The sequence below is a fragment of the Mustela lutreola genome, chromosome 10 (assembly GCF_030435805.1).
Source record: "Mustela lutreola isolate mMusLut2 chromosome 10, mMusLut2.pri, whole genome shotgun sequence".
In the NCBI taxonomy this organism is placed as follows: domain Eukaryota; kingdom Metazoa; phylum Chordata; class Mammalia; order Carnivora; family Mustelidae; genus Mustela; species Mustela lutreola.
The window spans coordinates 18744677-18759153 of record NC_081299.1 but is presented as its reverse complement, the minus strand read 5'-3'; the positions used below and the strand labels follow the sequence as shown (position 1 = coordinate 18759153).

Here is a 14477-nt window from a genome sequence, read left to right as displayed (position 1 = left end):
GCTGACTCGTTATGATTCCCATGGTGGGTCCTGTCCTCTCCGTGCCTCAGTTTCCACATAGATGCACCCAAAGCCACAAGCAGGAAACCAGAAGATGGCCTACCTTTTGAAGTTCACAACACCTTTTGGGATACCCGTGGGGGTGTTGAAAGCCGGCAGAAGCTTCTCTCCCAGCTTGATGGCCTTCACTCGGAACACCTGTAAAGGAAGCAGCACCGGCATCGTGAATGGGTCTGGGTGGGCGGGCTCCTGTGGGCAGAGGGGCCCAGGAGTTGCGGGCTTGGGGGTGGGTGGGAGGCTCGGGTTCCAGCCCTGCCTCACCGTGCCACCACTGGGAGCTTTTCAGCAAAGTGTTGCCACCCCGTGTGCAAAACCAGGGAAAGGGCCTTTCCCCCTTGACACTGTGAATCTTTCCATCGTTCCCATTTTACAGACGGGAAGGAGCAGAGAAGGTGAACAGTTAAACTACTGAAATGGGGGCCAAGGAGCCGTAAGGAGGCCCCAGGCCCCAGGGCCCTGCTGGAGGATCTGACCCCCTCACATTGTTCTTCTAATTCAAAAGCACCTGTGACCTTCTGATGCCTTAGTTTTCCTCTTAGGCATTTATTCTAAGGAAACAAGTAATCAAGGATGTTGTAAAGGTTGAATTTAAGGGCTATTTATTCCAGCATTGTTTATAATACAATCGTGGAAATATGACGTGGAAAATAGAAATATAAATGTAAATATAAATAAATAAATAAAATATAAATAAAAATAAACACAAATATAATTGTGGAAAAATGACGATATTCTAAACATCAAACAATATAGAAGTGGTTAAATTAGGACTTATCCATGCAACAGAAGACCAGGCAGCCACTGGAATGATATAGACTATTACTTCGTAACAAAGAAAGGGTTTATAGCTTATGAAAAGAAAAGTAAAATTTGAAATAATGTAATTCAACTTTAGTAAAAATTACATGCACACGGATGCGTGAGGAAAGGCTGGCAGGGAAATACACCAAAATATTAACGATGCTCGCCTAGGGGTACAGGGTAGGCTCATGGAGGAATTTTCTTCCTTTGGCTTATCTCTCTTTCTGTGCTATTTTTAATAATAAAAGCAAGCCTACAGTAAATATTATTTATTTTTTATAACGTGAGATGTAAGTTCCTTAGCAACTGCTCTGGGTGGAACAACACGTTTCCTTTCGCTTCCGAGCTCGAGGCCGATCCAGTCTACCGACCTCCCGCGTGCGGCAAAACCAAGTCTTCTTGGGTCCCCGGGCCCCAGTATGGGCCCCTGAATGGCTCAGGCAGCTGCGGAGGGCCTGAGGTGGGGAGTCTGCAGGGCTAGCTGGGACGCGGCAGCGGGGCCTCTGAGGGCAGCTGTGCCTCTAGCCTGGGAGGCCAGAGGTGGGAAGGGAAGAAGTGCCCCAGGGGCCTGCAGGGCTGATGAAGTCCCAGAACCTAAGTCAGGTTCGGTGGGGTGAGGAGGTTCGGAGCCGACGACTAAAGAAAGAATTCTTAAGACGTCGTTGGTGCAAAAGGTGATTTATTAGAGCACGGAGACAGGGCCCGTGGGCAGGCAGAGATGCGGCCGCCCCGGGTTGTTAGGAGTGGTTGGTTATATACGCAGGAGTTGGGTAGGTGAGGACAAAGGGGTATTCAGAAGGGCTATTGGGGCAAAGAATACTATCAGGATATTGAAGGCTTAGTTACTATTAAGTAAAGACAATTGAGAGTCTCCTGGTGGAATGTTACATTCCTGCCATCAAACATCCTTGTTAATGAGATTTAGGTTTAGAAGAAATTTAACTTTATTTACTCTTCCTTCTACCTCCGCCTCCTTCGGTTTTTATGGAGGGGAGGGTGACATTAGGCTTGAGAAACTGAGTTCTGTGTCTTTGGAATTTGGGCTATTGATAAGGTAACTTCTTTGTTTGTAAATCTCAAGGACATTTGCAAACCAAGGGAGACTCCTGTCTTGTAGGATTGTGATCTTAGCAAGTTAACTATTTATCATTTTATGGCAGTCAGGGGTGCCTGAGGAATGCTACACCTATGGAGGGGAGCGGATGGAGGGGGGGGTGCAAGGCGCCAGCTCTTGCTTTGTCCTCAGCCAGCCTCCTGCTCCCTCATCAGGGCTGGGCGGGAGAAGAGGACAGGGTCCCGCACCAGACAGTGGGTCCCAGGAGTGGGCACAGGGGCCACCCACATCAGAGTCCCGGCGGGAGTTTCTCTAGAACCCAGATTCCAAAGCCTTGGCCCAGAAGCCTCCAGTTTAGCAACAACAAAGGGCTCTCATCTGAGGCTCCTGATAGTGTCACTTGGCCCCCGGGAGGCTGCGCAGTGCGGTGCAGAGGAACCGACTTGCACCTGAACCCACTCCGGGCAGCTGACCGGCTGCCGGCTGCCCCGAGGACTGCAAGTGGTGTCTTCTCTACGCTCTTAGAAATTTCCACGTCTCCACCTTTGGAAAGCCTGTCGCTGGCGGGCACTGCAGGGTCTCAACCCCACCAGGAAGGATGCTGAGTGAGTGTGCGTGGACCAGAGGGGTACCACCGGCAAAAGAAGAACATGAGTTTACTTATTCTCTTGGAAGTGAGTAGGTGTGGAAGAGATTCTGAACCCGATTCCACTCCGTGTGTGTGTGTGTGGGGGGGGGGTGTTTCCCTATACCAGCAAGCAATTTGCCAGACACCAGCTGGGTACCCTACAATTCAACTCAGTTCTGACACTATCTTCCTGCAGTTCCTACAGCTTGAGGACGGAGTCCTACCACACTGCCGCACCTCTCCCTCCGCCCCTCCAGACACCAGTCCTAAGTCTAGCCTGTTACCTGTGCTTCTGCACACCGTCTCTAAGTCAGAGGTTCTCAACAACCCCTCTATGGGTTTGATTAATTTGCTAGAGTGCTTCAAAGAACTCAGGAAACATGTTTACTTACTGGTTTATTATAAAAGGATGTAGCCCAGGTACAGCCAGATGGAAGAGATGCTTAATGCAAGGTCTGGGGAGAGGGCACAGAGCCTCCATGCTTTCTCCAGGACTGGAGCTTTCCCCAAATCTCCCGGTGCTCAGCCACCCTGGAAGCTCCATGGCCCAGTTCCTTTTTGGGGTTTTATGAAGGTTTCATGACATGGGCATGGCTAATTAGGCCACTGCCAGTTGGCTCCTGATTCAACCTCCTGGCTCTCTCCTGTCCCTTGGAAGTCAGGGCAGGGGACTGAATATAACTACCCTCTCACCTTCTGGTTCATTTTCCTGGCAGTGAGCCTCTATCCTCAGGTGGGGTCCAAGAGTCACCCAATTTACATAACAAAAGATACAAGGATTGCTCTCAGTGTTTAGGAAATTCCAAGGGTTTTAGGAGCTCTGCCAGAAATGGGATGAAGACCAAAAACACATTACTTATTATAAATCACAATGTATCACTATGCCAGGCATCTTCTCTACATGACCTTCAGTCCCCAGTAGCCTTGTGGGCAGGGTGTTGACCACTCTGAGGATGACACAACCGAGACTCAGAGAAGCAATTTGCTCAAGGTTGTGGAGCTGGGAAGTGACACGAGCTGCCTGCCTTTCCCACACAGAGAGATGCGGCTGCAGGCAGACAGGGTAAGCCACAGTCAGGGGCCCAGAGGTGAGAGAAACTAGCAAGAAGTATATTCTGCAGAATGAAAGTTCTCTGGGCTGGGCCCAGGTTCAGATCTTCCGACTTGGCAGCTGTGTGACCTCAGGGTCTCTGACCCTCCTGTGCACAATGGAACGGTGTTCTTCTAGAAATCAAGTGAGAGAAGGTACATAAGGGAATGGGCTGCATGAACTGTAGAGAGCTGGGCAAACGTCACCTCGTGTGACTGTCACCATACTTGCCATTCTCAGGGGCGTCCCGTAGGGCTGGCCTACCAAGCAGGGGAAGTGACTCCTTTAGGCTCCCCCTGCTGCAAAGACAGGCCTCAGCCCAGGAGGGATCTGGGGTCTCAGGCACCATTCCACAAATACTCATGGGAAATCTGAAGAATGGAAAGTCTCAGCCACAGGCACCCACTGTGTATGAGATGGAGGACAGAGAGATGGTGGCAAGTGGGGACACCGGGCCAGGCTGCATGGGGGCTGTAACCCAGGCCTGTGGCAGAAAGGCTACTGGGTCAGGCACCAACTCACCTCGGCCTTCAGGGAACGCGACCTGAGCGAGTTCCTTCTAAGTCTTGGTTCCCACATCTGCAAGTAGGCAAAGACCCCCACCCTATGGGGTGTTTGGGGGCCAGTGAGACGGGACACATCGGGTATGGTCTCTGCCATGTGTAGGTGCTACGGACAGAGGGACCAGCAGGGCGTGGCTGGAGGACGTGCTGTCTGCTCAGGGGTTCTGAGCCAAGTGGGACTTTGTGGCCTAGTTCTAAATCACTCTCCTGTCCTCCTGTCCACACCCAGCATCCATTCTGCATCCCAGACAGTCAGACTGATGACCCTTCTAGTGACACGGGGGAACTGAAGTGACCCCACAAAGGACTGCTTTTTACGTTCCCTTACCTGCCTTGACCCATGCGAGCACCTGCATGCCCGCCTTATACCTGCTTCATCCTTGTAAGGATCAAGGAGCGAATGATTTCTTTGGAATCTTCCAGTGCAGGAGATACCATCCAAGGACTGTCTGGGCAAGAATGACCAGGCAAGGCTGCCTTGTGCATATCCTAGACACTGACACCAGATATCTCAATGTCAAGACCCCCAGGCGCCGAGGAATAAGTGACTTATGGAGGGCACCTAGACCCCGTCCTTGCTCTGACCAGTTCCTAGATGCTGAGAGGGCATGGACATTAGACCACAATTCTCAAAAACCACAGATCCTAAGCAAAGAAGAGACTCATTCTCTTTTTCCTTTCTGAGTCTCCCAGATGCTCCGTCTGTACCCTCCCTCTCTCTGTGTCTTCAATAAACTCAGTTCTCACTTCCTCTTGGCTCACATTCCACTTCTGTCCTGCATGAAGCCAAGGACCACCCCAGGGGACCACCCCTCCTCTGTCCTCAGACCCAGCCAGATTACATCACTAACCAAGGCCTCAAACAAGTTCTCAGAATCACAGATACTCTAAGAGGAGGGAGGAGGAGGGTCGAGCATCAGAACTGAGGGACTCCAGTCCCCCCTGCAAATCATTGGCTCCCAGACTGACCCCTGTGAGCCCGGTCCCCACATCCTGTGGCCACCTCCCAGAGTCATGAGTGGCAGAGAGGCTGGGCAAGTACCTAGAAGAACACGGTGCCTTTCTCTGCTCCATGTCACTTTCCTGTTCTTGGGTTTTCAAATGAAATTCAGGCTTCATTTGGCTCAAAGCCAAAGGCTCCCAACTACAATTACTTGGGGATGAATTGGTCCAAGTAGTAATCTCTGCTGAGGAGATGAGGCCCGTGGGAGAGGCCTAAAGCAGCTGGGGAGGGAGAGCAGGCACCTGATGCTTCTGAACCCCTGGCTGCAGAAATGACCTCTGCAGCCAACAGCACTGGGGCTTAGTGGGGATTTTTCTGCGTCCCCCGGCCACAGGGAGTGGGGATGATGTTAATCTCGGGGTGGACAGAGCAGGAGAAGTGCAGGGAAGGGAAAGGGCTAACGTCCAGGCATCCAGCCCCAGGCAGGGATTGTGCTGAGCAGCGCGGCCCTCTGGGTAATGGGGAGGGAGCACAACAGTGGATGACCCAGGTCCTGGGGACTTGGCCAACTTCATGTGCAGATACTTGGGCTGCGTTTTCATGGGAGGTGACAAGGGGAAGAAGAGCCTCCCATTTCTACAGAGCTCTGTGGTTTTCCCAAAATTCTCTTGCATCCTGGAGAATACGGGCTTTGGAGCTGGTCAGCTCAGGGTCAAACCTTATCTCTCCTGTCCCATTTCGCAAGGTTTCTGTGAGCCGAATCCCCACGGTGGAGAAGGAAGCGAGGCCCAGGGGTGGAAGAGGACTTGCTCAAGATCACAGCAGGTATGGTGTGGGGATAAGACCCAGGTTTTCTGACTCTGTGCCCAGGGCTCTGCCTTCTCCCCACACTTCTCAGCCCTTCGGCTAAAGCCAAGGCAGCTTGCCTGGGGCCTGAGGCCTTGCACTCAGGGCATGTGACCAGCAGTGGCTGCCCATGTCCCGTTGCCACTGGAGACCTGAAGTGGTGTCTGGCTGGTGGCTGGCTCAGGAGAGGAGCAGAGGGGTGGCGGTGGGGGGGGACAAGAGGCGGCCACAGGTGGAAATCATGAAACAACGGTCTTGGCTTCCTCCATCCTGAAAACCAACACCTGCAAAAACCAGTCCAGCAGCTCTACAAGCCCTGGCTGAGCCCAGAGCCTGTTGGGGGCTGTGCGAGGAGCTGCGTGGTTGGTGTCAAGAGACTAGTCATCGTCTTTAGAGAATTTACTCTCAACTGTGGGAGCCAGTGGGGCTCACCTGGGCAGCAGAACAGAAGCATCAGATAGAAGAGAAGGAAGGGCCAGCAGGTGGCCCCGTGGAGGTTGGGTGGCCCCGGGTGGCCCCAGGCAAATCCCCTTGAATCCCTGTTTCCTCACTGGGGAAATGAGGGAGCGAGATCAGATGTTCTCCGAAGTCTTCTCACACCTGAATGGTCGAGGGGCCTCCAAGGTCAACTTACCTCTTCTCCCGTCAGGTAGAAGGCGGAGAGGAGGCCTCCGATATACCGGATGTTCACCTCAAACAGGGATGCTTCTCCACTCTGCAAGGCAGTGGGAGAGAGAAGGGGCGGGGAGCACTTGTGAGATGCCTGCTGGGCTCCAGAGGACAGCCAGGCCCTTGAGACAGGCCACTCTGGCCCCAGCCCCCGACACCGCTGGCCTGGCCACCGTTGTGCTGGGCTCCGAGGCCTCACCTGACAGTTGAGGCTGTGCTGGGCTGTGGTTTTCAGAGAAGTTGAGAGGGATCAGCACCCGCAGGGCAGGCCACTACAGCACGTGGACAGCATTACGAATAAATGCTGGGTTTGGCTTCCTTCCCTAGCCTTCGCCCGAGGCCGCCAGAGCAAAGTTAGCCCTGGCGGCTCTCCAAGAGGCTCGAGAGGGTGGTGGGAGCTGCTGGCTAACGCCTAGCCTGAAGGGAGGCAAGTTCTTTAACCCAGCCACCCCCTTCCTGAGGGACTGTCCTAGCTTAGCAGGAGGGCAGGGAGACAGGGCCAGGGGAAGGTTCTCTGAGGAGGTTCTGGGGCAGACAGGGCCAAGCTGAGGCTGAGAGGCCAGAGTGCCAGGCAGACACCTGCTGGTAAGCAGACTTCTCAGCCTCTGATCGGCAGCCCGAGGGCATGTCCACACTTGGCTTAATCCGTGTTTTCTTTCTTGGGTCTGGGCTGCCAATCAGGGATGTTGGGGCATCATGCCAAGGACCAGCTCTAGGTTAAAATCCCACCTCAGCCTCTGACTTGGCTTTGGGCTGTCAGGCAAGAGATGTCACTTTTCTCTGCTCAGGGTTCCTTCATCCTAAGGCAGGTTGCTCTGAGGGGTACGGGAGGACGCCCACCTGATGCCCCGTGTGGCTTCCCAGAGGTACCCGCTATGACCTCCCCTGTGCCCAGTGCTCCCCACATCACAGTCTTACTGCTGACCACACACAGTGACCATCCCTTCATGGGGGAGAGCTTTCCATTGAAAGAGCACCGCGAAGCCATTCTCTCTTTCAGCATCGCTTCCATTTTCCAGATGAGAAAGTCAAGGCTCAGAGAAGGGATGTGACCCCATCTTGCCTTTTTCTGAGAGCCCTCCCTAACCTGCACCAGCCTGCTGGAAATGTCTCCTGGCTCCCTGGACCTGCCAGCAGCTGGCACCCTAGGTAGCTGCCGGATGCCCATTCTCTCTCCCCCATCCACCAGGGGCCATGTGCGCCCAGGAAGATTCCCCTTCCTTCTCCCGCCTCTCGGCCTTTCTCCCATTTAGAATGGTAGGAAATGGGAGGATTCTAAGCTTCCTCACACAGACTAGCAGAGGCATCACATGCCTCAAAATGATGGTAATAATGAGGAGGAGGAGGACACCACCCTACCTCCATGTCAGACTTGACAGTGTAATTAACCCTCCACAGTAGTTAACCTCACAACAAGCCTGTGAATTAGGCATTGTCATTGTCACGGTCATCCCGATTGCTCCCCATCCTCTCACCTACCTCTAGAGGGCAGCAGAGGATGGGGCGGGGCTCCAGGTTAGAGCCGCTCTGAGCAGATAAGCCACTTCTCCCCTCCAGAGTCACTCCACCCCACCCCCCTCCACCCCCCGTTTCCTGCTGTTCTGTGCGACAGATTCAGCCCTAGAAGGGACTTCCTGGGGACCTGGCACCCCGGGCAAGGGAGGGAGGGGTTGTTGGCTATCTTCCCTCCCAGAGGAGAACAGGCTGGTAAATACACATGGGCTGGCCAGCGCTAGAGGTGTGCCCCACCTTGAGGCTGGTCTTAGGAGAGGACAAAGCAGACAGTGCACAGAGCCCCACTTCCAGCACTGCTCTGCTGGGCAGCTTGGGGCCAGGGTTTCTGGGTCTCCGAAGTGATAGGATGGAGCTGGCCCCTGACTTTCCAGGTGCCTTTTGGCTCTAACACCCCAAAGGTCTCTGACTCACCACATTCAGGTGGAAGTTCTCTTCTACCCAGGCCTTGGCCTCCTGGAACTCCTCCTGCAGCTCCATGAGGTAGAGGGTGTCAAGGGAGTCAATGATGGTTGCCCCACTGAGGCCTCCTGTAGGCACAGAGATCGAAGGCATGACTCAGGCTCGTTCTTACCCTTTTCATCCCCAGCCACACAAGCCCCCATTCCCCGGCCCCCTCTAAGTGCCTGGGCAGGCTCCAAGGCCAAGGCTGGCCCAGGCATGACCCAGAGAGACTCCACCAGTCTTCGAAGCAGGGGTCCAGGAGCAAGTGTGCCCCCTTCCGCCCACCCCAGCGTGCTTTCTGGGCAGTGGACCATGGGCAGCAGGCTGGGACACCAAGTTCACAGGCCAAACCACTCCCCAGACCTTCATCTACAAGTATCTGTCCACAAGTCAACCATCAGTACCGGCCAGGCGCCCACCACTTTTCTGTGACATGGGGGAGACGGTGAACTGGCATTGGGTTTACAGGATCTTAACAAACAAGCCAGTCCTCTGACTTTTCAATGCCATTCTTTATTTTATTCTAAGACCAAAAAAAATAATAAAAAGATGTTCACAAATATTTATCCAGGGAGGTATTTACTGCAGTACTATATACAATGGGAAGAGTTGGGGAAAAGCTCCAAATCCAATAATAGGGGATTAGTTATATAAATTGTGGCTCAAACATAAAATAGGACATGATGCAGCCATTCCTGCAGGTGAGGCAGACCCGCGTTTACTGGGGAAATATCCATGGGATCTGTTAAGTTAAAAAATGTAGGTTGCAGGAGCGCCTGGGTGGTTCAGTCGTTAAGTGGCTGCCTTTGGCTCAGGTCATGATCCTGGGGTCCTGGGATCAAGTCCCGCATCCAGGCTGCCAGCTTGGCAGGGGGCCTGCTTCTCCCTCTGACCTCCCCCCCCTGCTTGTGTTCCCTCTCTCACTGTGTCTCTCTCTGCCAAATAAATAAATAAAATATTTTTTTAAATGTAGGTTGTAAAAAAAAAAAGAAGAAGAAGAAGAAGAAAAGAAGCCCAGTATAATTTCTTTGTTGTATGCTGAATGTGGTGAGCTCGCACAGAACTAAGTCTGGCAGCATGTGATTCAATGGTTACCTCCAAGTGCTGGGATTACAGGTGCTCTTTTATTTCTTCAGCTCATGGATTATTTTTACAATCAGAAATGTATTTCCATTTGAGAAAAAAACAGTTTGGGCAAAGAAACCAAACAAATGCACAAAGCAAAGATTCTGTGGCCGCTCTAGGACAGGGAGTACAAAAAGCACAAGCTGTGAGACCTGGCCCCAGCCACTGGGCCTTAGACTTTTGTCCTGGGAGTAAAGGCTGAGATAATGGTGCAAAATATCATAGCTTTCCACACCACGGACTGGGCAGGAGAGTGAAAAGGAAGACCTCCCCATGAGGCACAACCAGAGCTTGACTGCAGAGTATTGTGAAGGAGGAAAAGGAGGGAGAAGGAGAGGTGCCTGGGGCCATCCGGAGGGCTTCCTGGAAGAGGTAGCTGCTTCCCATCAACTCCTTAAACCTACAGTTAGGAGTAATTTCCTTTAGAGACCAGCATGCAGCTTAAGAGGTCTGACTGTTCTTTCGGTGTCCTCCTTGCAGAGGCTCAAAAGCAGTGAGAACCACAGGCTCCATCTTTCCCCAGGGCGCTGAGCCCCTCTAGAGTCTGAAGCCTGAGCCCGGGCTTTGCAAGCACACCCACATTCAGAGTTAGCATCGTATCTCCTTAATTAGCGCTTCCCTAACTGCTTGCTTGTGTTGACTTTGCAGGCAGAGACTCCTGAAACTCAAACCCCCACCTCTCTGGGCCAGGCAAGGTCTCATAAAGGGCACGGCCTGGAAAAGGATGGGAGGGAGATCAGGAGACCCTGGGAGAAGGATAAGCCTGGAGGTTTCAGAATCCACTTCCGGAAGCAGGGTCTTCCCCATCCAGAGTCAGGCATCCCAGGGCGGTTTCAGTATTGGGGTAGAAGTGAATTTCCAGAACATCAACCCCTCCGACACTAAGGATTGGTAGGAAAACATCCAAAGCCAAACAAAGTCGATCTTCCCTGGTCTGTGCTGGCTGCTTCCCCTGCGGGTGCCAAAGATCAAACACAGGAACGCTTTACGGTGAGGTAGAGGTGTGAGGCCTGGGAACACTGACATACCATGGATGCTGAGATGCGCCCGGCTACAGAGTGCCCGCCTGGCGTCCATCCTCTTGGCTCTGAAGCTTATACCACAGGGCCTCACACCTGATTTTTTAGGGATTTTTGAAGGCCCCACTGCCCTGTCCCTAAATTTCACAGAGGACCCCCAGAGGGGGTTGGGACATGCCTGGGATTAGACCAAAGGAGAAGAACCCAAGCTTTCTTGTTTCCCTGTGAAAACAGTCAGATCTGATTGCTAATTGTGCCCCAGCCCCCAAAGGGGCAGGAGGCCGCTGTGACCTGAGAAGGATTGAAGAGAAGCCCAAGGCCAAGGATGGCATGGCCCAGAGTATCTGATTTCTAAATCCTGCCCTGTGCTGCCTGGTGTTTTCACCCCATGGGCCCTCCTTCCATGGGCTGAGCCTGAGCCCGAAGGCCCGAGGGCCTAGGCTGGGGAAGGAAGGCAGCCAGGGCTCCTGGTGACCCGTTCTTCTTCCCAAGTGCTCCGGGGCCAGTGGCTGAGAAGGCAGATCACTGAGGGATTTATTGGCAGGGTTCCACTCTGCTCTCAGGTTCCTGCCTCTTCCCTCTGATGATCTCTCACCCCGGCCCACACCTATGTGTAGCTGGGCTGCGGGCCAGCGAGGCACTTATTGGAAAGCCTTTCATCCCAGGCCAGAGGTTACCCAGCGGCCAGGCTGGGCAAGAAAGAAGGCCCAGTCCTAAATTCAACTCTATCCGTACCTGCAGCCGGCCTGGGTCGGCTCCCCTGGGGGGAGAACACACACCCCTATTCAGTGAACAGGCACAGGGTTTCTATGCACAGAGCCAAAAGGGGACAAAAGTCAGGCAGCTGGCTTGGAAGCTCCACTAGGCTCGGCCCTGAGGCAGGTTCAGGTTGGCTCACTCTCCCACCTCCAGCTCTGAACCCCTGCTGTGCACAAAGGATTGCCCCAGCCCCTGGCCCCTGCCTGCCAGGCAGGAGGTGGGTTAAAAGAAAACAACCCTGGGTTCAAACCCCAGCTTGGGCCAGCAACACACCTGCTCTGACTGTCAAAGTTCTCATCTGTAAAGTGAGAGAAGACCACCATGTTAGATACTGGGGAGCCACTGCAGGTTCCTGAGCTGGGATAAATGCCGCACACGGGTGCCGGCCTTTCTGATACAGACACCTGTTCATGCCTGGCACAGAATAAGCGCTCAGTCAATCAGTTCATTGTTCTTATTCCCGGTGTCCTGTAGCTTCTCTTGAAACACTGGCCCTTTCAGGAAGCTGTGGGTTCAAATTCTGGTTCCATCACATACCAGCTGTGCGCCAAGGCAAGTCACCGTAACTTTCTGAGTCTCACGTTGCTTCGTCTTCGAAATGGGGACGACAGTGGGACCTACTTCCTAAGGCCGTAGGGAGCCCTAAATGGGGGGGGGGGGGTGGTGGACAGAAAGGAGCTGGTACCGGGCTGGGTACGTGTGAGCTTATTCCCCCAATCGCGTGGCCCTCCTTCCCCCACACTGGCCCTGAGCAGCCCCTCCACAAAGTCTTCGGGGGTCACCCAGGCCTTGGGGTGCTCTTGCATCACTGGTGCCTCCCGGGCCTACAGGGCCGTGTGGCATGACGGCTGCTTGCAAAACCTTTGGCCCAAATGAAAGGAAAAGTGTCGCCTGGGTCCCACCTGTGTCTGCCGAGGAAGCCAGTAACACCCCGATCTGGGTCTGCACCTGGCCTCTCAAAAGGTCTTCCTACCTCCAGGACCCCTGCACCCTAACACCACATCCAACTCCCTCCTCAGCTCAACAGCTGCAACAGCTTCCGAGTACCTGTGCGATAAGGCAGGGAGGCGTGAAGCTTCTGGGGCTGACGCTAAAGGGCCTGGCTGATCTCAGCTCCCATCCAGCTGTGCTTCCTGGACATGAGCCACACCCTCCAGCTTCCACACCTTTGCACGCGTGCTCTCCTTCGCCAAGGCAGCTGTTCTGTGCAGCTGGGCATACTCAAAGCCCGTGTGTCCTCAAAGCACCTCCCCCTGGCAGCGTTCCCTGATTCCACCCAGCTAACCCCCTCCTGCTGAGGGAGCTCCCTATCATGTGCACGCCACTCCTGCCCCGCCAGCACTGTGGCCTTGCTCACCTTCTAACTAACCACGAACTCCTTGAGCTCAAGGGTCCCCACTGCCTCTCTGCCCCTCTTCAGCACCTTATCTCCAAGCAGCCCCAAAGGCCAGAGCCCCCAGCTCAAGTGGGCCACTTTATAGCCCTGCCTTCTGTGACTCTTTGCAGACTGCTAGCAACTGCCCCCCCCACCTTCTCCTGGGCAACCTAGAGCCCACCTGGTGCCCTCCCCGACTCTCCTCTCCTGAGAAATCTTCACCAGCCCTTCCAAGCCCTCACTGTGGGCCCCTATTCTGTGCACCCCCATCTCCAGAACAAGGGCTGCCTCCCTGTCCTCACATCACAGAGGAACTGTCGATCTGTCCGTCTGTAAGAGCAGGGCTCTGGTCTGCGTCAGACTTGTCTCCAGGCTCCAGCAACAGCTCCTAGTGAAAGTGGGCAGAGAGTGATGCCTGGGTGGCTCAGTCATTTGAGTGTCTGCTTTCGGCTCAGGTCATCATCACAGGGTCCTGGGATCGAGCCCCGCATTGGGCTCCCTGCTCGTTGGGAAGCCTGCTTCTCACCTCTCCCTCTCCCACCTCTCCCTCTCCCTTTTTCACTGTGTGTCTCTATCTCTCTCTGTCAAATAAATAAAATCTTTAAAAAGAAAAAAAGAAAGTGGGCAGAGGAAAGGCTGGGAGCAGGCTGGTCTGTCCCTGACAGGTGCACATACTCTCCCCGGTGCTGGGCCTGTTCAGAGCTGACCTTGGCTCTCAGGACAACACTCTTCCTCTTGCCTTTCCTTCTAACCCTGTGACTGGGCCTGCCCAGTGCCCTCTGTGTGTCCCTCCTCTTCTCCAGACCTCTACGGACGGGCTCCGTGGTTGGGCCTTTTCTCTTCTCTGCCCGCCCTCATTCCTTTAAGGACTCAGTACCACCCGGCATGCTGGGGACTCCCGGATGTCCACTCCCAGCCAGGACCTGGCCTCAAGCCCCAGCTTCCCCTAACCAGTAGTCCCCAGTCCTATCACCACCGGGAGGTCATAGACCTCCTGCTCCTCCACATCTGTTCCTCAACCACAGTGATCAAGGCCAAGCCCCTCCTTCCAGGAGCTGAGCCCCAGCCCTTGACTCCGCTCCGCACTCCTCTTCCCCTCGTCCCAACCCACGGCGAATCCTGGTGACTCTCATCACAAGATTTCCAGACTCCATGCACTTCTCACCTCCTCTGTGTTCCCACCTTGGTCCAGCCACCTTCTTCTCTCCTGGGTTTATTCCAAGAGCTGCCTCGCTGGCCCCTGGGCTTCTCCCCTTTCTCTGCACACCCTCCACACCTCCATCTGTCTGTCCTCAACACGGCAGCCAGAAGGACCCGTTGAAAATGCCGGTCCCAGCATGCTGCTCCCCTTCTCAAAATCCTCCCATGGCTCCCATCAGACTCGGAGGCCCTGGGATCTGGCCCTGGCTTCCTCTCGGCCTCATCTCCCTCTCCCTCTCCCACTTCTCTTGCTCTGCCCTTGCTGCCTGCTGCTCCTGGAGGCCTCCGAGCCTGCTCTGTGTCAGGCCTTGGCAGTTCCCGTCACTCTGACACAACAGCACCCCCGTCGCATCTCCCTCACCTCCTCATTCTCCTCAGCACCTTCATCC

General features: G+C 54.3%; 1 protein-coding gene across 1 annotated transcript in view; it reads right to left on the bottom strand.

Moving 5' to 3' along the window:
* Positions 1–14477, bottom strand: part of MAN1C1 (mannosidase alpha class 1C member 1) — a 139010-nt gene that overhangs the window by 26804 nt on the left and 97729 nt on the right. Inside the window, exons 3-5 of the mRNA XM_059135383.1 lie at positions 8581–8696; positions 6620–6700; positions 104–198 (exon numbers count right to left, since the gene is read on the bottom strand). Coding sequence (XP_058991366.1) covers positions 104–198; positions 6620–6700; positions 8581–8696 — 292 coding nt within the window. The remainder of the gene's footprint in view (positions 1–103; positions 199–6619; positions 6701–8580; positions 8697–14477) is intronic.